Source organism: Nanorana parkeri, unplaced genomic scaffold (genome assembly GCF_000935625.1).
Source record: "Nanorana parkeri isolate BGI_ZX_2015 unplaced genomic scaffold, ASM93562v1 scaffold1291, whole genome shotgun sequence".
Classification (NCBI taxonomy): Eukaryota; Metazoa; Chordata; class Amphibia; order Anura; family Dicroglossidae; genus Nanorana; species Nanorana parkeri.
In genome coordinates this window covers 185,139-207,727 of record NW_017307559.1, presented here as the reverse complement: position 1 = coordinate 207,727, position 22,589 = coordinate 185,139, and the positions used below count along the sequence as shown (strand labels likewise).

At 46.9% G+C, this 22,589-nt stretch overlaps 1 protein-coding gene across 1 annotated transcript in view; it reads right to left on the bottom strand.

The window, feature by feature from the left end:
- The window catches only part of SMC1A (structural maintenance of chromosomes 1A), a 35,296-nt gene that overhangs the window by 10,383 nt on the left and 2,324 nt on the right, over positions 1 to 22,589 (bottom strand). Inside the window, 16 exon segments of the mRNA XM_018569145.1 lie at positions 620 to 765; positions 1,875 to 2,016; positions 2,788 to 2,894; positions 5,199 to 5,315; positions 6,200 to 6,337; positions 9,497 to 9,643; positions 11,384 to 11,563; positions 11,760 to 11,945; positions 14,012 to 14,219; positions 15,363 to 15,445; positions 16,407 to 16,547; positions 16,683 to 16,928; positions 17,660 to 17,926; positions 18,802 to 19,005; positions 20,983 to 21,095; positions 22,235 to 22,423. Of these exon segments, the coding sequence (XP_018424647.1) occupies positions 620 to 765; positions 1,875 to 2,016; positions 2,788 to 2,894; positions 5,199 to 5,315; positions 6,200 to 6,337; positions 9,497 to 9,643; positions 11,384 to 11,563; positions 11,760 to 11,945; positions 14,012 to 14,219; positions 15,363 to 15,445; positions 16,407 to 16,547; positions 16,683 to 16,928; positions 17,660 to 17,926; positions 18,802 to 19,005; positions 20,983 to 21,095; positions 22,235 to 22,423 (2,614 nt within the window).

Below are 22,589 nucleotides of genomic sequence, written 5' to 3'. Positions count from 1 at the left end.
AGGCCTCAGCATGCAGTGGGCTTCCAGCGGGGAGGAGAGAGCTGCAGAGCCCATGTGACGGTAGGTATCATTGGGGGGCTTTTGTAGGTGCTCTCCTCACAACTGGGCACCAACTGCAGAGTTAAAGGAGAACTATGGGGTTAAGGCTTTTCCCCATAGTTCTCCTTAGGGTAACGGGAGGACACAAACCAGCGTCCTCCCTTCACCTTAGGCTCAGTATACCGCGAGCTGTATACTGAGATGCCGCAGCTGAAGCGGGTCGCGACAATTATGTCTGGATCCGCCCAGCTGCGTGACTGACAGCTGGCTCTGCCTATCTAGAGCCAGCTGTACCCGCCCCCTGCCCCGTCCGTTCCGCCAGTCAGCGCTGGAGGATCGGAGGGGGGAATCCAGCCCCTCACCTGTCATGGCAGAGAGCTGTGACAGGATCGAGAGGTGAGCGAACGCCGGTATGTGTTCACTCACCTCCCGATCTACTGAGCCGACCTGCGACAGTCTCATTGTCACAGGTCGGCTAGAACTATGAGGTGAGTGAAAAGCCCCTCCCCCCTCATAGTTCTCCTTTAACTCTTCTTTTAAAACCATTATCTACAACTATTTAAGTTATAGGGATACTGACTTGTTGGCACCCCCTAGCTTCTTGCGGATCTCCTCCATGAGATGGTTCTTGTCATTGACCTCCGACTTCTTGGCCAGGTGCTGGTTTTTCAGATCTTGCAGCTGCGCCATCGTCTCATCTATGATCTTCATGTGCCTTTGCTCCTCCTGGAAGCGAAAACAGTGAAATCAACACACATATTAAGCAATTCAGGCAACCTTAGGCAGCTCCTTTCGTGTTTTAACCTTTTGGCTTCAGACAACAAAATTCATTTATTGCACACATGTTAAAATGTATATTTTAGAGTCTCCAGTAGACCACACATGTTAATAAGAAGTTGCATATCTTGATGTAAACTATAAATATTACTAGTTATAAATGCAACATTGAATGTTCTACACCTCTATTTTAAATTACTGTGTTGTAACATAATGTTCAAATTATTGTATACTTCGCCTGCTTTCAAAAAAACTATTGAAAAAATCAATAAAAAATGAATTTGATTAAAAAAATAAATTTATATTTTAGTCTGGAAGATTACCGAAAACCCCCAAAACAAAAATCTATAATAAAAAAAAAAATAAAAAAATAAAAAAAAAAAGGAGACCCTGTAAAATTAAATGGTGGCAGTTGAATTTTTTTAGGTCGCATGATATTTGGGCTTCTGTTTATCAAATCTATAATTTCAGTGAAAATTAATTTTGGTGCATGCAAAACAGAATACCAAACTTGGTAAAATATGAAAGACCGCCTCTGCTAAAGCTGATTGAGCACAGGCTGCTGGGGTTTTACAGCCCTGAACCTGGAGGTGCTAAAGGATGAGCGCTTACAGGTTCATAGTACTCACGAAGATCAGCAAACAAATGCAAAAAGGGGTCAAATAAAAAACGCAAGCTTTGCCGTTGCAGGTAAAAGCAACAGGTTCACTTTAATGGAAGCCCACCCGCAGCTGCTTATATTTACCCATCTTTCCCAACCGCTCCATTCACCCATGGGAGTAAGAAGGCAAGTCCTGCGTAATCTGCATGCCAACGAGGAACATACATGGGGCTTAGGACTATATCCCATCTGAAGGTACTATTACTACAGGCATTTGTATAGGGCCAACAATCCACAATACATTTTACATACTGTACATGGCATCCATTTAAACTAGGGCTGCAACAACTAATCGACCAAGTCGATTATAAATCGACGATTGAAAAAGTTGTCAACGTTTTCAATACCTCAGACCTCCTGTCAAATTTACAACAAATACAGAATCTTATATAGTCACCTTTTTAAGTTTTTCTATTTCATTTTCATCTTTCTTCACAGACTGCTCCCACTGCTGAACTTTCCCTTGGTCCTCTTTCAGCTGGTTCTTCTCATAATCAAGTTGGATACCCAGACGGGTCTTTTGGTTCTCAAACTCCAACCTGTAGGTAGGGAAAAGGTATATATGTTACAATTAGGGATGCGCCGATATATCGGCCGCCGAAAAAGGCACTTTAGGCTAAATGCCGAAAGTGCCATTTTTCTGCCCCTATAGTGGCGCAATCGTGAATTCTTTCCTCCCCGCTGGGCGCTGCTCTGTGTCCCAGCAGGGAGGAGAGAAAGTGTCACAGGCGGCCGAGCGCTGCAGGAGGAGAGTGCTGTGAGCGGCCGGCGTCTCTCCTCCCCTCACCGCTCAGCCTCCTGTCACAGATCGGCAGAGCGGTGTGGCCGGAGGCAGCCAGCGCTGTAACAGGAGGCTAAGCTCTCCTCTCCGCTTGCCCAGCCTCCTGTGACAGCGTGTCAGGATGGAGAGCGGGTACAAGCAGTCGGTGATCGCTGAGTATTTGTAGATAATTGATATGGTATGGTTACTATAACCTCAGTGATGAATGAATGGGAAGTGATCTACATCACATCTACATCACTTCCTGTTCATTCATGATTGTGGTTATAGTAAACACACTCTGTCCTCATGTTATGAATGATCAGGAACACTCAGTATAGAGGATTCCTGTTCATTGATAACAGGGGCTGCAGAAGAGATTGAGGTCTTTGTGTTCTCAATCTCTATTTTAAAAAGGGAAATATCAGGGGTCTGTTTAGATGCTTAATATTTCCCTGAAGCCCCTAAAAGTAAAAAATAAAAATACTTATTATAAAAAATAAATGAAGAAAATGCTCCATGTATAACCCCCGTCACCAAAAGAACATACCTCTTCTTTGCAATCTCGTTCTGTCTCTTGACCTTCTCCTCTTCGAACTCTCGGATGTTACGGACACCAATCTCCTCGCAGAACTCCTTAAACACCTCGTCTTCCACCTAGGAACACACGGGTTTCGTTACAAATCAATAAAATCTAAAACTTTGTCAGGATTACCAGGTGGATTTTATGACCTGAAATTAACTTAATAAATGGAACCGCAGATACAAAAAGAAAACTGGTTTCAATTATAATAAATAACTACAGTATATTTTCAATGAGTTCCAATTCCGAATCTCAAAGGGAAAGCGTTATATACACATAAGTGCGTGTGTGTGTGTACACACACGAATATATTTATATAAGAGGAAACAAAAAATATAAGACTATATCTATATATACATACACACACACATATAGGTTCGGGTGTGCCTGCAGGAGTTGCAGTGCTGGTGGAGGGAGGTAGCGGTGCCGCCCGCCCCGGCAATATTAATTGTTTCCCCCCCCATATCGAACCTGCCACTGGCCCTGCCAGCAGCGCACATGCCCCCCCTAGCTTCAGCACTGCCCCCAACCACCCCCGTGCCAGTCCGGGTACTGACGAGATGCCCACGCCTCCTGCAGAGCCCGCACTGTACTGAGAGCCGTGCATTCCTTGTGACAGCCGCTGCTTGAGTCAGTGAGAGGCAGCCCCGGAGCCTCCGTGCCACTTCAATGACGGCCCAGCCTGCACGGCATCAGAGGGGCCCGGAGACCACCAACATTTTGCTATATAGCGTCAAAGTTTGCCGATTACAGCAGCCACAGACTCAGGGAACCCAAGCTGCAAAAAAAAAAAATGTCAAAAAGGGTATTTGCAGGCAACAATTTGGTTTCTACATTTTAGACCCGAAGCCCGTCAGTACTGAGAGGCTTAAAGTGGAACTCCAATGTAAGGTACCCTGCACCTAGCTTCCTCCCCCCAGTGCACTTCTCTCCCTAAATTCCATAACCTTCCTTTTTACCTGTAGCCCTTTCACTGGGAGTTTACCAGGACTTTCCCCTCTTCTTCGGGTGGCAGTAGGGGGCAGGCATTCATTCAGGACTGAGTGGCACTCTTGTGATAATGTGTGAGCGCTGCTCAGTATTGGAGTACTGGGAGCACAGCTGATGTGCCCTATAGGGGAGCATGTAAATGACAGGCCAGGATCAAATGAAATGGGCAGAATGACATGACTGTCGTTCTGCCCTGTAGAGGACTGCCTGTGCTGGACTGACACAAGACTCTAGGACAGTGCTGGAGGATGGAGAAGGTAGGAAGAACATTTTTGTTTCTTCATAGGGGGGGAGGAGGGAGGAAGAAACAAAGCTGGAGTTCCATTTTACCCCGGAAAATATGTTAAAAATAAACCATAAACCAAAGCTAGTAGGGTCTTGTCCTGTATTAAAAAGGGGATGTATTGCAGGGACAAGTCTATAATTTGCCTCTATATAGATCATTGGTTCGACCTCATCTGGAGTACGCGGTCCAGTTCTGGTCACCAGTACTAAGAAAAGATGTCCTCGAGCTGGAAAAAGTCCAGCGGAGGGCAACCAAACTAATTAGGGGTATGGAGGACCAGAGCTACGAGACAAGGCTACTAAATTTAAACATGTTCACATTGGAGGTGAGGAGATTAAGGGGGGATATGATCTCCATGTACAAAATGTTCAATGGTGACGGCAACATTAGCGATAAACTGTTTAAAATTAACTCCATTACAAAAACTAGAGGCCACCACCTAAAATTGGTGGAAAAAAAATTCCAGCACAAGGGGCGAAGGGGGTTCTTCACAGTAAGATCAGTTAGGGTCTGGAACTCACTGCCACAGGCGGCGATCTCAGCAAAGAATGTGGAATTGTTCAAGAAACTTTTGGACGATTTCCTAAGGGACCGTAATATACAGGGGTACGGGTAATATACAGGGGTACAGGTAACATACGGGGGTACAGGTAATATATACGGGGGTACAAGTAGTACTCCTAAGAATGAGATCCTAATAGGTTGGACTTGATGGACTAATGTCTTTATTCAACCTCAAATACTATGTAACTATGTATTTTAGTGGGAAATGTCAAAATGCGGAACTTCCCTGTAGAGCGACACCAAAGCCCCCCAAACTTTACAAAAATGGATGTGAGCAATGCATGTGCCAAGATGAACTAGTAACAGTTCAGAAGAGAAATCTAATGGCCAAGAACACTGAGCGAGTCTACAACATACGAGGGATGAGAGAGTGGATCAGAGCTGGGACTGTGCACCATGTCTTGAAGCCTAATAAAGTGGTCCTTATGGAGCGACGTCATCGGTGTGCGGGTGCTTGGACATCTTGGGACTATACAAGGTGGTTTGATACCTACTAGGTCTGAAAACACAAAAGCAGATATTTGATTTTATTACTCACCAGATTCATCTTCTCCTTCAAGTCCTTCATCTCCTTGTCGCGGCTCTGAATGATCTTTTTAATGTCATTGATCCGTGGGTTGAAGTTGGCCAGCTCACTTTCCAGCTTGGATTTTTCCTGGGTAAGAAAACGCAAAGCTTGTATCCTCAACCCAACAATGAAAAGTACATTTGTTTGATTACAACAAACAGTTTAAGCTTCTGGCCAGTCACTGGTCCTTCCTTTTCTTTGGCGATCCTTACTCATGGACAGCGTGGTGCTCACATAATGAGGTGTGAGCACCATGCTGTCCAGGAGTACAACGAGCCCAGGTTGGCGTGATGTGCCCACAGGGGTGCATCAATGATAGCCTGGGCTCACAGATAATGGGTTGAACAACACTGGGCATTGTTTAACCGGGAAGAGGACCTGCAGAGCGGCAAGTCTGCAGGAGCCAACAATGAACAGCAAGCTAGCATTGCAACAGAGCTGCTTTAAAGGAGAACTATGAGGGGGGGTGCTTTTCACTCCTCATAGTTCTAGCCGACGTGTGACAATGAGACTGTCACCACAGGACGGCTCAGTAGATCGGGAGGTGAGCGAACACATACCGGTGTTCGCTCACTTCTCGATCCTGTCACGGCTCTCTGCCGTGACAGGGGAGGGGCTGGATTCCCCCCGCTCCGATACGCCAGCGCTGACTGGCGGAACGGACGGGGCGGGTACAGCCTCTAGATAGGCAGAGCCAGCTGTCACTCACGCAGCTGGGCGGATCTCGACATCGATGTCGGGATCCGCTCCAGCGTCTCAGTATACCGCGAGCTGTAGTTCCCTATATACTGAGTTTAGGGTGATGGGAGGGCGCTAGTTTGTGTCCTCCCGTTACCCTGAGGAGAACTATGGGGAAAAGCCCTGACCCCATAGTTCTCCTGTAATATTTTTACATCTGCTGGGCCACTGTCTTCTCTTTCTGAAAGGTGGAGATGGCCTTTAAAACTCCAGAGGAGAGTGACTGGTATTACCTGCATGTTCATTGCCAAGTGTCGGGTTTTGGTCTGCTCCAGATCACTCTGCGAATATTTAAGTCTCATCTGCAGACCGTGAGCTTGAGACTGGACTTGTCTTAGCTCGGCCTCCTTACGCTTGGCTTTCATTTGCTCCTAGAGAGAAGGGGAAAAAAAAAAAATTGCTCACCGTGTTAGGTATGTGAACTAGTTCACTGCACACATACAAGCGAATTTCATTCTTATATTAAAGTGTATTTCCACCTTTGCAACCAAATTTAAGAACCCCCAACATATGTTTGTCATGTTTTCTCATTCACACAGCCTACTTATATTTCTGACCTCTAGCTGCTTCTTTGGAGCAGGATTATACACTGGAGTCTATTAGGCAGCTTGTATTGTTCAGAATAACTTGCAATGTGCTTCTTTAGGGACAGATCGGACCAAAAGTGCATGCAACATACCAGGGGCGTAACTAGAAATCACAGGGCCCTATTGCAACATTTTGTATGGGGCCCTGTGATTTCTAGTTACGCCCACCTGATATCCCAAACAACCCACCTGAGAGAGACCCTGCAGAGCCCACCATAGACTCTCTATGGTGGGCTCTGCAGGGTCTCAGGTGGGCTGGTCAAACCTGTCAGCCCCGATCGCTCTCTGCCTCCTCCGTCGCTGGGCCCTGCTTCCTCCATTGCCGGACCCCACCTCCTCTTTCGCTGCGACGCCGGTGTTCTATCGAAAACTCCGACTTGTCGAGCTCTCTGACTGGGCACGTCACATGACTGCCAGTAAATGTACAGCAGATGGAGCTAGTGCGCATGGCGTCCCCCCGCAGCTGCTGGCTGTCACTGCCTCAGCAGCAGCAGCTGTGAGGAGGAACGCGCCGCTGCAGGTTGTCAATGATCTGAACAGCGGCGTGTTCCTCCTCACAGCCGCCAGCGACAGCCAGCAGCCTGAGATGCCATAGCGACCCTGGTGGCCCGCACCGCGTCAGGGGGATGCCCTGGCCGGGACCCCATAGCGGCCGCCTGGGTCGCTATGGTGATTGTTCCACCACTGCAACATATAATGCATAACCCAAAAAAAGGGGGCACATACAGGAGCTTCACGCTGAGTAACAATATATAGTAATGACCAAATTCTAGGGTTTCAATGCATTTGTTCAAAAAAGATACAGTCCCCCCTAAACAGAAATCCCTAAAAAATGGAAATGATCTGATGAATAGATCACAACAGGTAATATAATATAACAAAGTTTAATGAATTTCAACACTATACTTCTAAAGACACCTATAACACGACATTTAAAAACAGTTAAAAAGCGCTTCCCTGGAATCACCTGTGTATAATGATACGGGTACTGAACATTTGAATCTCCTGCGGGGCAGGAAGTCTCTGATGTGAGTGAGATAAAGATATATCCACAGTAGAAAAAACGGAGTTGTACTCACATTATATGTAACCGGTAAAAAGATAATCCTGGTTAGATCCCACAACGATACATGCGTGTAGTGGTTTTTGGAAGGAATGTGTCCTTATGTAGCAGTTTCACTGCATATGATCTATTTCATTGATGAATCTGAAGTTCCATAGGTGCTTATCTCCCCATTCGATTGGACTCACACCACTGCACGAAATAAGGGTATCAACCCCAGAACAGGAGCCTCCAACACGGGTTCCCAACCTGAGCGGCCGCACTGTAGAGTGGAGTGTGGTGGGGTCTCCACAGCGGTGTACCCAGTGACACGGCACGAGACGGAAGCTGCGTGTAAAACACACTGGCTTTAACTCGCCTACGTCTCCTGGTTTAGTGCCTCGGCTGAAATAGACAGTGACTCGCTCCGGTCTCTCGGGTTTAGCTGTGGTAGACCGGAACCGCTGCCGCCGTGATCGGCAATATCCGCACCGGGTTTGATGGGTCTATTTCCTTCGGAGGCTGTAGAGGTTCTTTGCTTTCGTTCTCACCCGAACGTGTAAAAGGTCAATAGAAGGTGTCTTGGGAAGCTGAAACACACGCTATCCTGACGCGTTTCCCCCCCCGATGCCGGGGCTGGGGTTGATACCCTTATTTCGTGCAGTGGTGTGAGTCCAATCGAATGGGGAGATAAGCACCTATGGAACTTCAGATTCATCAATGAAATAGATCATATGGAGTGAAACTGCTACATAAGGACACATTCCTTCCAAAAACAACTACACGCATGTATCGTTGTGGGATCTAACCAGGATTATCTTTTTACCGGTTACATATAATGTGAGTACAACTCCGTTTTTTCTACTGTGGATATATCTTTATCTCAATCAGAGACTTCCTGCCCCGCAGGAGATTCAAATGTTCAGTACCCGTATCATTATACACAGGTGATTCCGGGGAAGCGCTTTTTAACTGTTTTTAAATGTCGTGTTATAGGTGTCTTTAGAAGTATAGTGTTGAAATTCATTAAACTTTGTTATATTATATTACCTGTTGTGATCTATTCATATAATGCATAACCCAAGCCTTGATATCTTTAACCTTTTAGTTGGACAGTGTGCACATCTAGTTCACAACTGATAATGAGATCTGACAGCACATGACAGGGTTCATTATGGTAAACAACTCACCACCACCCTCAAACATTATACGGATGGGGAGAGCCAAGTAGGAAGTCTCAGTACTGGTTTTTCCTTTATTGCATGTAAAGTCATGCTGTGTGAATGGCAAAACGACAAATATAAAGTACGTGTTTTCCCAATTTGCCTGCAAAAGTGGAAATGCACAAACATTGATGATGCCCATGTATCCCGGGGGTCTCAGAAGGCAGAACATGCCAGTAGTGACAGTCACACACACACACACACGCGCGCGCTCTCATGCCTGTTCTACTTGATGGACTAATGTCTTTATTCAACCTCAAATACTATGTAACTATGACGTCCGTTTTGTGTGCTGACCTGATCCGTACGCTCCTGCACTCAAAATGCATCCCAATGTATCCCTATGTGTTTTATGGGCTACAGTTCTCACATGCGCAGTTCGTTCAGCTTACGACAGAAAAATACTGCATGTCACATTTTGTACGGTCAGGAAACGCAAACGCGTCAAAAACGCACTGCAGCTAACATACTAACAGCCCCACTCAATTTTTTTTTTTTTTTTACTGGAACGCATCAAAAACGCGGCCAAAACGCACTGCATCATTAGCACCGCGTCTGCAGATCCGGACCTGATCAGGACCTGAAACTCATGTGAACAGGCCCTTAGCCCCCTCCACTGCAAGCAACTGACATCACTCAACCGCAGCCGATCATTTACATATCACACGCACAGCTCACCTTTAGCTCTTCCGTTAATTTTTCCTTCTTTTCTTTGAGTTTATCCACTGCTTTTTCATCCCATCGCCTGGCTTTGGCTTTCAAGTCACTGGCACCACCAGAGATCACACCAGACTTCTGGAACAGAGTGCCATCCAAAGCAACAGTCTGCCAGAAGAAGAAAATGAGGAGTTGTTAGAAAACGATATCATTGCAAGTCAGTTCAGAGTTCAGAATTCTGCTTAGAATGTCGATGTAAACTCATACTCCAACAACACAATTGTGAGTTGCTAGCACAGCGGCCCCCTGGTGAAACCTCTCCCCCTTAGGTAATAGGCATTAGCAACAATAGAGAGAACGCAGGGGCTCATGAGAGGTATACCTCTACAGCATTAATAGTTTGTATAAAAAAATATATTTATTTTACATATGAGTAAAAACATGTATACAGTTTCTTTGCACTAAACAAATTCATTTTGAACAGGAGCATAGGCCCATAAAACATCTTATACCCTCTTGTATCCAATTATCCTTCATAAAATACTCAGTGTATGTATTCAGTGGGAGATCAGTAGGTCCAGTCCCAACGCATTTCACACATTGCTTCATCAGGGGATCATGGACTAATCAACCACTGGAGGTCATTGGATATGGGCAGAGTGCCCTGTGTCGAGTGGAAACGGGGATAGTAATCCACCGAAATAACCAGAATTGTCCTGGGGACCCCCGGGGCTAATCAGTTGAAGGACTCCAAGGGCAGATGAGGATGCAGGGTCGCCTGTGCTTATCCTAGTTGTAGTTAAGCTGTACTTGGATCAATTTGTCAGGGTTGTTCGTATTCCAAGAACCTGTCAGTCCAGACCAAATGACCATAAGGATTGCAGGAAGCTTGAAAAGATCCGCCCATGCAACTCTCCACATCCCCGACGTCCTTCACAAGTGAACCACAGCAGCCACGTCCCCCAAACTCATACTCAGCATGACATATTTGCTAAAGCACCGCACTGACGCAATGCAACTTTTCTCATCCTTTACATTTGAGTTGATCTCCAGCAGCTTCTATGCAGCCACTTCCTGTCTACATGCGCTCCAGCAATGTCTGCAGAGAGATTTCATGGTCTGGGTTTCCTGTTGGTGACAACAGTGGATCGTGTCTGCAGGTGTGTCAGAACAGCCACTTGTAGTCTCCACTGAAAGCACACATGACAAGGTGACAAACGCAAATAAGGACCGAGGGTTGTCGGCTTAGAACAAGAAGTGTCTCAAGAAGGACCTTCATGGCAGGATATCCTGGTATTATTTTAATGAAAGCTGCAGATTTTAAAAATACTCCAAATAGCTTCTGATAATATATGAATAAGTTAAAGTAGACCGGAACTTGAGAACTATGTCGTCAGGGCTTTCCCCCATAGTTCTCCTAAGGGTCACGGGAGGACACAAACTAGCGTCCTCCCGTCATCCAAAGATCAGTATATAGGGAGCTACAGCTCGCGGTATACTGAGACGCCGCAGGTGAAACGGATCCCGACATTGCTGTCTGGATCCACCCAGCTGCATGACTGACAGCTGGCTCCGCCTATCTAGAGGCAGAGCCAGCTGTACCCGCCCCCTCCCCCGTCCGTTTCGCCAGTCAGCGCTGGAGGATCGGATAGGGGGGGTGGGGGGGGGGAGAATCCAGTCCCTCCCGTCACGGTTCTCTGCACGGATAGATCGAGAAGTGAGCGAGCGACGGTATATATGTGTTCGCTCACTTCCCGATCTACTGAGCCGACCTGTGACAGTCTCATTGTCACAGGTCGGTTCAGATTATGAGGATGAGTGAAAAATTACACCATGACACTTCCAGCTTGGCTGTACAAGGACACACTATAACAGTTTAGCATTCTAATGATCTCATTGGCTACGTACTTTGTGCCTCTGATGTCCTCCAAAGGCTATCCGACGAGCATCTTCAACATTATCACACACCAGGGCATTACCGCAGGCATACTGCAGAGCCTTCTTGATGTGTGGCGGCTCGTAGCGGATGACATCAATCACCAGCTTTGCTCCTTTTAGCTCACGCAGCTTCTCATCAGTGGGTTTTACCTAAACAGGAGAAAGAAATCAAATCGGTAAAATTGTTAAGGCATATTAAGTTGCCAGAACCTACATTCTATTCTTGTATTAGCATATAGGTGTGGAGCACTACAGGTGAAATATGCAACTGAACCATTCAAACCCAGCGTATGAAAGTCATCCATAGTAAATTCCCATAACAATGTCAAAAGAATGAAAGAAATACCTCCAAGTAATCCAGAGGAAGGAAGGTTTCTGGCTCTCCTCGCTGCTCTTTAATATACTGGATGCAGTCTCTGCCAGTCTTCTCCGAATCAACAATGATGGCGTCCATGTTTTTGCCAAGCACCTTGGTGACTGCAATCTGGTATTTCTTCTGAGTGGGCTGGCAGAGGTCAATCAGACGCCCATACTGTAGCAAAGAGAAGAATCGGATTTTCAGGGTTTACACGTTTTAGAATGAGTGTGTAACCAGTTCTACAAATACCAAATGCTGTCCAGTGACCATTGGGAAGCTTAATTTGCCCGGTGTGATTTAGCTGCAGACCGCACGGCTCAGGACTATGTCGTTTTTTTTTTTGTATTGAGGTTAAGACAAAATAGTGTTACAAAACATGGCATATGGCGTAGTATTCATATTACACTCATGTACATAACAGTATTATATCTTCGTACTGGATCGTGGCGTCGAATGCCAAGTTCACGAATAGGTTCTCAAGTAGATCAGAGAGACGCTTGCATCCGTGAGCATTAACCGGCTTCAGTGACTGTCACAGGTTACTGTCCTGTCACCTAATATCAAAAGGTGGCTACCCGGAAAGCCTGATGGTATCATAGCGAGGACTATATAGTTTTAAGCTGAACTCCCAGTAAACTTTGCTACCTGCCGCAATATCTGAAACTCTGGTTAGCCAGTTTTGTGATCTGGGCACCCCTGTCAAAGCATAGCAGGGCTCGTTACTACTTTGACTTCAGTTTAGCAAGCAGCTTGGTCACCAGCATGCCCCCTGGTAACTAGACAATGAAGGAGCTCATCCCTCTGCAATAATGTACGGAGAGGTACCCATTTGGCTGATAAGCATGTGTTATCACAGGGGTCTTCAGCCTGGGAGCAGTGTGTTTGCATCCTCTCTTCCTGCACCAGCTGCTCACCGCCAGCATTAGAGGTGGCTACAAAAGATGATGTTCAAGGAGAACTATGAGGTGACTGATTTTCACCCAGCCTCATAGCTCCAGCCGACGTGCGACAATGAAACTGTCACACGGCTCAATAGATCGGGGAGTGAGCGAACACATACCAGGGCTCAGTCACTTCTCGATCATATCCCTGCAGAGAGCCGTAACTGTTACTCACTGTTCCCTGCAGGGATTCCCCCCCCCCTCCCCTGTCCGATCCTGCAGCGCTGACTGGACGAATGGACGGGGGGGTGTTTGGGTACAGCTGGCTCTGCCTTTAGATAGGCAGATAATCACGCAGCTGGGTGGATCCAGACAGTAATGTCGGGATCCGTCCCGGCCGCGGCGTCTCAGTATACCGCGAGCTGTAGCTCCCTATATACTGAGCTTTGGGTGACGGGAGGACGCTAGTTTGTGTCCTCCCGTGACCCTAAGGAGAACTATAGGGAAAACCACTGACCCCATAGTTCTCCTTTAACACACTGCTTTCAGACTTGAGGGCCCGGTATTCCCAAACTTCTGGTTATCACCAAACTAGGTATCCCTGGCAGTTGACTTTTTTGATGAGTGCAGGGACAAAAGTAATGAAAGTGCACATAATAATCTTTAAAGGACAACTTCAGTTTTAGTGAAAAAAAAAGTCCAGGCTACACAGCCAGCTCCTGTTCTACATGCGGATTTCTTGGCCTATTCATTCACATAACTGGTCCAGGACCTTACTCTAAACCAGGGGTGTCAGACTCAATGTAATGGTGGGCCGCATCAACATTATGGTTGCCCTCAAAAGGTATCTGTAAGACTATATAAATGTATCTAATCTTCATCATAATTGCCTCTGCATTCCATTATCACTGGTTTTAGTAACAACTTAATACCTAGATCTGAAAGTAGAAGTCTAGGAAAAAGCCGGGTGGGCCGGATTCGGCCCCTCGGCATTGAGTTTGACACGTGTGCTCTAAAGGCTGTGCGGCTCCAGGCAGGCCCACAAAGTAAAGGGTACGGAAGCAGGGATGAGGCAAAGTACTTTGGTATGTAGGATGGGAACAGGACAAGGTTACTAAAAGTTGTCCCCTAACATCAGGGGTAGCCAAACTCCGGCCCTTCAGCTGTGGGTGGAACTACAAATCCCCATGAGGCATTGCAAGATTCTCACAGCCACGACTCCGGGAGAGAGATGCTTCATGAGTTTGTAGTTTCACCCACAGCTGGAGGGCTGGAGTCTGGCAACCTCTGCCTAAGACATTCCAAAACCAAAATCAGTAGGAAACGCTCTCTATGAAGCACAAAACAAAATGCCCATACCACAGAACCAGGATACAGCCTCTTAATGCTCTCCATGATTTCAGCTTTGCGTTGCTGCCGGCTGCTCTCTTGGCGATCAATCCTGGCGTCTCCCAACTGCTCCATCACTTGGTTTAACTCCTTGTTGATCTCATCAATTCTCCTCTTAGCCATTTCCACATCCTCGGTCAATGTCTCTTCAAGGTTCTTCTGCTCTTCCAAGGACTGCCTGCAAGGACAGAAAAAAAAAAAAAGTTAGGCATTAATATTAGGGATGCACCAATAATGGTTTTTCGTTATCACCAATACTGAGTACCAATACCGGTACTTCCGCTAGCATGGGACTGGCTTCCAGAGGCAATCTGGAAGCCGGGTGGCGTGTCATTACCCACCGCCCGGCTTCCTGATTGGCCGGGAAGCCGGCTCCATGCTGATTGGCCCGGAAGCCGGCTCCATGTTTCCTCGTGGCACTCCCGGTCAGAGGAGATCTCCCTCTGACCGTAAGGTCCGCTATAGGGGAAGAAATCAGAGCATTTGGGAGAGTAAGAGTACTCTGCATCGGCACCGATACTAGTATCAGTGCATTTCTTAAAAGAGAACTATGGGGTAAGTGTTTTTCCCCATAGTTCTCTAGAGGGTCACAGGAGGACATATACCAACCTCCTCCCGTGACCCAAAGCTCAGTCTATAGCAGGCTATTGATCGCAATATACTGAGACCGCCGCAGCCGGGACGGATCCCAAAAATACTGTCAAGATCCACCCAGCTGCATGAGTGACAGCTGGCTCTGCCTATCTAGAGGCAGAGCCAGCTGTGCCCGCCCCCTCCCGTTCCTCCACTCAGAGCTGGAGGATCGGAGAGGGGGGGGGGAGACCCCTGTGGGGAGCCGTGACAGTCACCGCGCACTGCAGGGAGACGTTCGGGAAGTGAGCGGATCGGCATGTTTCTGCTCACTTTCCGATCAATAGAGCCGACCTGTGACAGCTTCTTTTGTCACAGGTTAGCTCTAACTAAGAGTGGAAATCACTCACCTCACAGTTCTCCTTTAATTAATATATACAACAGTAAGGACATACATGCCTGGGGGGTGAGGGGGCTTTTTAAGGGCACTGTCACTTTGTTCTAAATGGGCAAAGTGACAGTGTTTGCACACATAGCCAGCCATGCACCCCCTGGCATAATGCCCATCCAAGCTGCAGTGTAAGCTTAGACAGGGGGATGACATCATGGCGCCACACAATGTAGCATGAGTGTGAATGTATACATGGGCAAAGCGACAAAGTCTCTAACAAGTTTTCTCGCTAAGAGGGTAACAGAGAGCACATGGCACAGAAAAGTTCACGCAAGAAAATAAAATGCAGATGCCCCATACTTGCTGGTAGCAATATATTCCTCCAATTTTTCGATTCTTTTTTGGTTTTCTTCTATTTCACGCAATTTCTGTTTGATTTTCGCCTGAAAGATGAATAGATAAAAACAACTGTCAATATGCTGGTTCATTACAGCTTCATTATATCTAGATCCAAGCTGTGGTAAAATGGCTTGCATTAGGGATGCACCGATATATCGGCCGAAAATGGCACTAAATGCCGAAAGTGCCGATACATCGGGGCACCCCTGCTTTCTGTCCTCCCCGCTGGGCGCTGCTTTGTGTCCAGCGGGGAGGAGAGAAAGTGCGACAGCCGGCCGACCGCTGCCGGAGATCGCCGTGAGCGGCCGCCGTCTCTCCTCCCCACACCGCTCAGCCGCCTATCACAGTGCGGCAGAGCGGTGTGTGGGCGGAACAGCCCGTGCTGTCACAGGAGGCGGAGCTCTCCTCCCGCACCGCTCACTCAGCCTCCTGTGACAGCGTGTCAGGATGAAGAGTGGGTACACTCAGCGATCACTGAGTGTTTGTAAATAATTGAGGGCATATCATGTTGACTATATCCTCAATTATGAATGAATGGGAAGTGATCTACATCACATCTACATCACTTCCTGTTCATTCATGGATTGTGGTTATAGTAAACACACTCTGTCCTCATGCTATGAATGATCAGGAACACTCAGTATAGAGGATTCCTGTTCATTGATATCATGATATCACGGGGCTGCACATAAAGAGATTGAGGGCTCCGTGTGTCTCTGAGGACTCTGTGTTCTCAATCTCTTTTTCTATTTTAAAAAGGGAAATGTCAGGGGTCTGTTTAGACCCCCAATATTTCCCCGAAGCCCCTAAAAATAAAACATAACAAAATATTTAATAAAAAAAATGAATAAAAATAAATCTAAAAAAATTAAAAAGTTTATAAAAAATACAAATAAAACATTTTAAAAATTTGAAAGAATTAAAATAAACATTTTCGGGTTGGCTTTTTTTTTATTTCAGGTTTTGGCGTCTCCATTTCGGTGCACCTCTAGCTTTCATTCATACCTCAGTCTCCACTTTCTTCCTCTCCTCCAAATCGAGGCGATCTTGATCGGCCTTCTGATCGCGATTGAATTTCTCCAATTCTTGGGCGAGGGTGGCGGCCCTCTTGCTGGCTTCTTCTTTTAAGCGGTGGTATTGCTTCACCTAAAAAGGGAAAGATGAGGAAAAAAAAAACAACTAAAGCTATGCTAAGCCAGGTATTTCCACACTCAGCGGGACAGGACAGGAGGGGGGGGGGATTTGACGCAGACGTCTCGTGCGCACGACAGTTCGCTGTACCTGGTTTTCCTCAAGTGTAAGGTCTCTGCCTTGACTCTGACTCTCTTCCTCCATCCTCTCTTCAAACTCCTGTCTGGCCTTCTCCACAGCTTGCACCTCCTTCTCCAGCTCATCCATATCTGCCTTACGTTTCTTATATTGCTTCTGGGCATTCTGACACGACTTTTTAGCTGCTTCCAACTTCTTGATCTTGTGAGAAGTGTTTTCCTTGGCTTTGATGTACTGTGGGCGCTTCTAGTTTGTGTCCTCCCGTTACCCTAAGGAGAACTATGGGGAAAAACACTGACCCCATAGTTCTCCTTTAAACAAGATTTCCGACTGGTTAAAGAACTATGGGGTCAGGGCTTTTCCCCGTAGTTCTCCTTAGGGTAACGGGAGGACACAAACTAGAGTCCTCCCGTCACCCAAAGCTCAGTATATCGCAGCTCTCTATATACTGAGACCGCCGCAGCCGGGACGGATCCCGAATTTACGGTTGAGATCCGCCCAGCTGCGTGAGTGACAGCTGGCTCTGCCTATCTAGAGGCAGAGCCAGCTGTACCCGCCCCCTCCCCCGTCCGTTCCCCCAGTCAGCGCTGGAGGATCGGAGCGGGGGGAATCCCTGCAGGGAACTGTGAGTGACAGTCACTGCTCTCTGCAGGGATAGATCGAGAAGTGAGCGAGCGCCGGTATGTGTTCGCTCACTTCCCGATCTATTGAGCCGATCTGTGACAGTCTCATTGTCACACGTCGGCTCCAACTATGAGGAGGAGTGATTTTCATCCCCCCCCCTCATAGTTCTCCTTTAAAATATGAATTTTCTATACTTTTAATGACTCGTCTGTATGTCCTTTCTGAACCTCTTTGTGCTAAATACAATTCTCCGCCCAGCTAGTCAAAGCCCGGTCTCTTCTGGACGTGTTTTTTAGCGAGGACCTGACAGCGTTCAGCACATTGTACAAATTCCTGAGACTCCAGCGTGCAGGAAAATGAATCGCTGCCCTCTGCTGCTTTATTAGGACTTACTTGATCTCCTTCTCTATAGACTGCTGCTCTCTCATAATTTTGCCCAGGTCTTTCTTCTTCTCCTTCAGTTCCTCCTCGATCTTGTCCATGTGCTTCTTGTCCTTGTCTATGTCCTTGTTCTTGGTTCCCAGCTCTTTGTTCAGCTTCTCAATCTCACACTCATTGTGGTACAGCTTAAACAGCTGCAACTGGATCTGGGCTCGAATCACTTCGTCTTTCAAGCGCTGATAACGCTCGGCCTACAAAGAGAATGGCCGGGTTATCAAATAATTCACAAAAGATTATTATTATACAGGATTTATAGAGCGCCAACAGTGTGCGCAGCGCTTTACAATATAAAGACGACATTACAATCACAATACAATTCAAGACGGTAAGGAGGGCCCTGCCTCTGGGGGCTTACAATCTAAAAGGGAGGGGCCAGTGATACATGAGGAGGGAGCTGTGTGGGGAGGAAGTGATTGAGAATGTGATAGTTCAGTGGTCAGATTGAGGTGTGGGGGCGGAGACTGCGCTGTCACAGGGGGCCGAGCTCTCCTCCCTGCTCCGCTCGCTCAGCCTCCTGTGACAGCGTGTGTCAGAGAGGAGGGCAAACACTCAGCGGTCGCTGAGTGTTTGTAGATAATTGAGGACATGGTATGTGTACTATAGCCACAATTATGACTGAATGGGAAGTGATCTACATCACTTCCTGTTCATTCATGATTGTGGTTATAGTAAACACACTCTGTGCTCATGTTATGAATGAGATTCATAACAAAGAGATTGGAGGACTCTGCGTCCTCAATCTCTTTTTCTATTTTAAAAAGGGAAATATCAGGGGTCTGTTTAGACCCCTAATATTTCCCTGTAGCCCATTAAAGTAATGGAAAAAAATAAAAAAATAAAAATATTAAAAAATTAAAACGCTTATAAAAAATAAAAGTAAAATATTGTAAAAATTGGGGGAAAAAATTAAAATAAAAACATTTTCGGTTTCAGCCTGACAATTTTTTTAATTTTCGGTTTTTAAATTTCTATTTTCGGTGCACCTCTAACGTAGAGTGAACCATTTCCCCGTGTGAAGCTGCTCTGGGATTGGCTGCAAACGTTTACACATCAGCATAAAACCGACCTCTTCCTTCTCCTGTTTGGCCTCCTTTCTCTCCGCAGCAATGTTTTTCTTGCGGTGATAGTTGAACTGCGTGTCTTCCTCTGCTTTAACCATCTCCTTCTTGCGCTTATCATATTCTGCTGCCAGTTCCCCCGACCTGCTGATCTCCTCAAACAAAGCCGTACGCTCCTTGGGATTCTTCATGGCAATGGATTCGACTGCGCCCTACAGGAAGAGAATTGAAGAAAAAAAAAATGTATCTGTGACATGAAAGAGGAAAGGACACCAAACATTTATAATTGCTTCCCAGCCCTCCCACTTGGCACATGGGAAGGAAGAAGTGAGAAATAATTGGGTCAGTATATACAGATCAGCACCAAGTAAATGTCGGAAATGATTTCTAAAATCCTTGCATGGTACATAACCGAGGTAAGGGGTGATTTTTGCAACAAAAGCAAAGTTTCATTTAAAAAGGAGAACTATGAGGTTAAGGCTTTTCCCCATAGTTCTCCTTAGGGTAACGGGAGGACACAAACAACGTGCTCCCGTCACCCTAAGGTCAGTATATAGGGAGCTACAGCTCGCGGTATACCGGGACGCCGCAGCGGATCCCGACATCGATGTCGAGATCCGCCCAGCTGCGTGAGTGACAGCTGGCTCCTCCTATCTAGAGGCAGAGCCAGCTGTACCCGCCCCCTCCCCCGTCCGTTCCGCCAGTCAGCGCTGGATGATCGGAGCGGGGAGAGGGGAATCCAGCCCCTCCCCTGTCACGGAAGAGCCGTGACAGGATCGAGAGGTGAGCGAACGCCGGTATGTGTTCTCTCACCTCCCGATCTACTAAGCCGACCTGTGACAGTCTCATTGTCACAGGTCGGCTACAACTATGAGGTGAGTGAAAAGCCCCTCCCCCCCCTCATAGTTCTCCTTTAAAGCTGAACATTAGCCACAATATTCTGTACCATGCAACCCAAACCAGGTACGCATTTATTAAAATTATCAAAACTTTCACATACAAGGCCTCCTGGGAAAGCAGAAAACAGCAGAACTCTGACTGCAGTCAAAACAATTGAGCACCGAGTGGCTTGAACTCCCTTCCTGAACAGAGGTGCTGGGGGAGGGGCATGGCTATCAAGCTGTATTGCTTAAAAGGAGAACTATGAGGGGAGTGATTTTCACTCAGCCTAATAATCTGAGCCGACGTGTGACAATGAGACTGTCACAGGTCAGCTCAGAAGATCAGGAAGTGAGCGAACACATACCGTCGCTCTCTCACTTCTCGATCTATCCCTGCAGAGAGCCGTGACTGTCACTCACAGTTCCCTGCATTCCCACAGTTCCGTGCAGCCATAGGCTCTTTCTGCCATCAAAGAAGGAAGGGGCGTTGCCTGCCACAGGGCTGTGTGTGTCTATGGACGCACACAGCCGCCTCCATTAGAACGATGGTGGCACCCGTGCAGGGGGCAGGAGGGAAGAGCATGGCGGGGACACACTAGAAAATGAGGAAAGAAGTACTAAAAACAACAGCCTCCAGCAAAGGAGGGTCTCCTTAAAAGGGAAATGAAAAAAAAAAAAAAAATTGGCTTTCATATTACTTTCCTTCCCGGGAGCCGCCCGATACGGCCGCGCACGCAGCACCTGCTGTACCTGCGGGCCGATTACAGTGTGAATGAGGGCTTACAGTTATTAAAATACTACACAGTAAGAACTTACGGCTGGAATAAAAGATTACAGCTTGGGGCACAGCTGGCAGAGGAACAAAACAAATGGCAAACGCACTCATCTACAGCTGGCAGAGGATCCGTCCCGGTCACAGTGCAGCCTTGCGCTGTCAGCATACAGCGGGCAATACCCTGCTATATGCTGAGTTTTGGGTCACAGGAGGACGTTAGTACTGTATATGTCCTCCTGTAATCCTAAAGAGATCTATGCCCATCAGCTGGGCGGATCCCGACGTCCATGTCGGGATCCGCTCCGGCGTCTCAGTATACTGAGCCTCGGGTAACGGGAGGACGCTAGTTTGTGTCCTCCCGTCTCCCTAAAGGAGAACTATCCTTTAAAGCCCAATTTCAGGGCCCGATTCTGCCCCCTGTCCAGAAAAGAGCTTTGAATTTTTGGATTTGTTTCTACAGGAGAGCCAAGCAGGATCTGCGCACAGGGAACCTGCAAGATTACAGTAAAGTGTAAAGCGTGTTATCCATGTACCTGAAACACCAGGAAGTTTCTGGCTTTAATCAAGATCCCCAACTTCTCCAGATTATCGCTGTACTCTGCCAGTTGAACAACCTTGCTGTTGATTCTATATTCAGAAGATCCGCCTGAGAGAAGGAATACAATCCGGTCAAAAAAAAATGGTAAAAACTGTGATCGAGGCTTTCTGCAAATCTTATTTGGCATTATAGGGAAACATTTAAAGGAAACGTTGACACTGCATTACAGGCACCCTACAATGTATGCTCCAGACTGCAGACTGATGCAGGAGCATAGATATGATAGAAATCTAGAAAACCCAAACTTCTAGGTATGTGGCCCATATGTATATTGCCGCGTGCCTCTCCCATTTCAGAGGTAGGTGCTTAGGTGACAAGCAATGTCAGGTGGAAATGTGCCCGTTCCTTAAAAATTACCTACTGTGTATATTTACCTTTATCATATAATACCCAGCAGAATAGAGATGCACCAATACCGAGTACCCGGAAAGTCAACTCCATGTTATTTGGCGGGCTCGATTGTGATTGGCCGGGAAACAGTCTTCTTAGCCAATCAGCATCGAGCCACCCGGCTTCCTGGGCAATCAGGAAGCCGGGCAGCAAATAATGACCCACCTCCCGGCTTCCTGATTGGCCAGGAAGCCAGCTTTATGCTGATTGGCTGGAAAGCCCGCTTCCCAGCCAATCAGCATCGAGCCGGCTTCCCGGCCAATCAGGAAGCCGGGCGGTGGGTAATGACACGCCACCCGGCTTCCAGATTGCCTCTGGAAGCCAGTTCCATGCTAGCGGAAGTACCGGTATTGGTACTCAGTATTGGCGAGTACCAAAGTATAAATATCGGCACTCTGTACCGAAAAACCGTTATTGGTGCATCCCTAATATTAATGCCTAACTTCTTTCTGTCCTTGCAGGCAGTCCAATCAGCAAAGGGCCCGCTGTATGGCTGGCTCGATGCTGATTGGCGGGGAAGCAGGCTTCCCGGCCAACCAGGAAGCCGGAAGGCAGGTCATTACTCGCCGCCTGGCTTCCTGATTGCCCAGGAAGCTGGTTCCATGTTCCCCCATCGGCACTACCAGACGCTTTCTTCTGACCGGAAGTTCCGGTATCGGAGTCAGTCAGGGCCAGCAACAGACAACCGCTGCAACATGTGCGTTCAATAGCGGTTCGCCCCACGTTCTGCTTCACCATTAGGATGGCAATTTTAGAAACTCCTCCTACTACGAAAGTGCAAATATAAATCTCCTTACCAATAATATGTCTCGAAAAAACCTTCTCTACCGCGTTGTCTTCTTCATATACCATGCTGACAAAGGCGCGGTTAGCGGCAGGGTTTCCCACTGGCGCTCCATGAATAAGATCGCGAAGAGTTTTCACACGCAAGTTACTTGTCTTCTCCCCCAGCACAAAGCTGATGGCATCCATAAGATTGGATTTTCCTATTTAAAAAAAAAAATTATTAACCAAATACCGTGATATCTGCTAAAAAACAAATTTTTATATTTTTTTCACATACATTTTAAAATCCACTATTTTTTTAAATCTCCAAAACATTAAATATTTTCTGAAAACAAAAAAAATATATACACACACAATATATATATA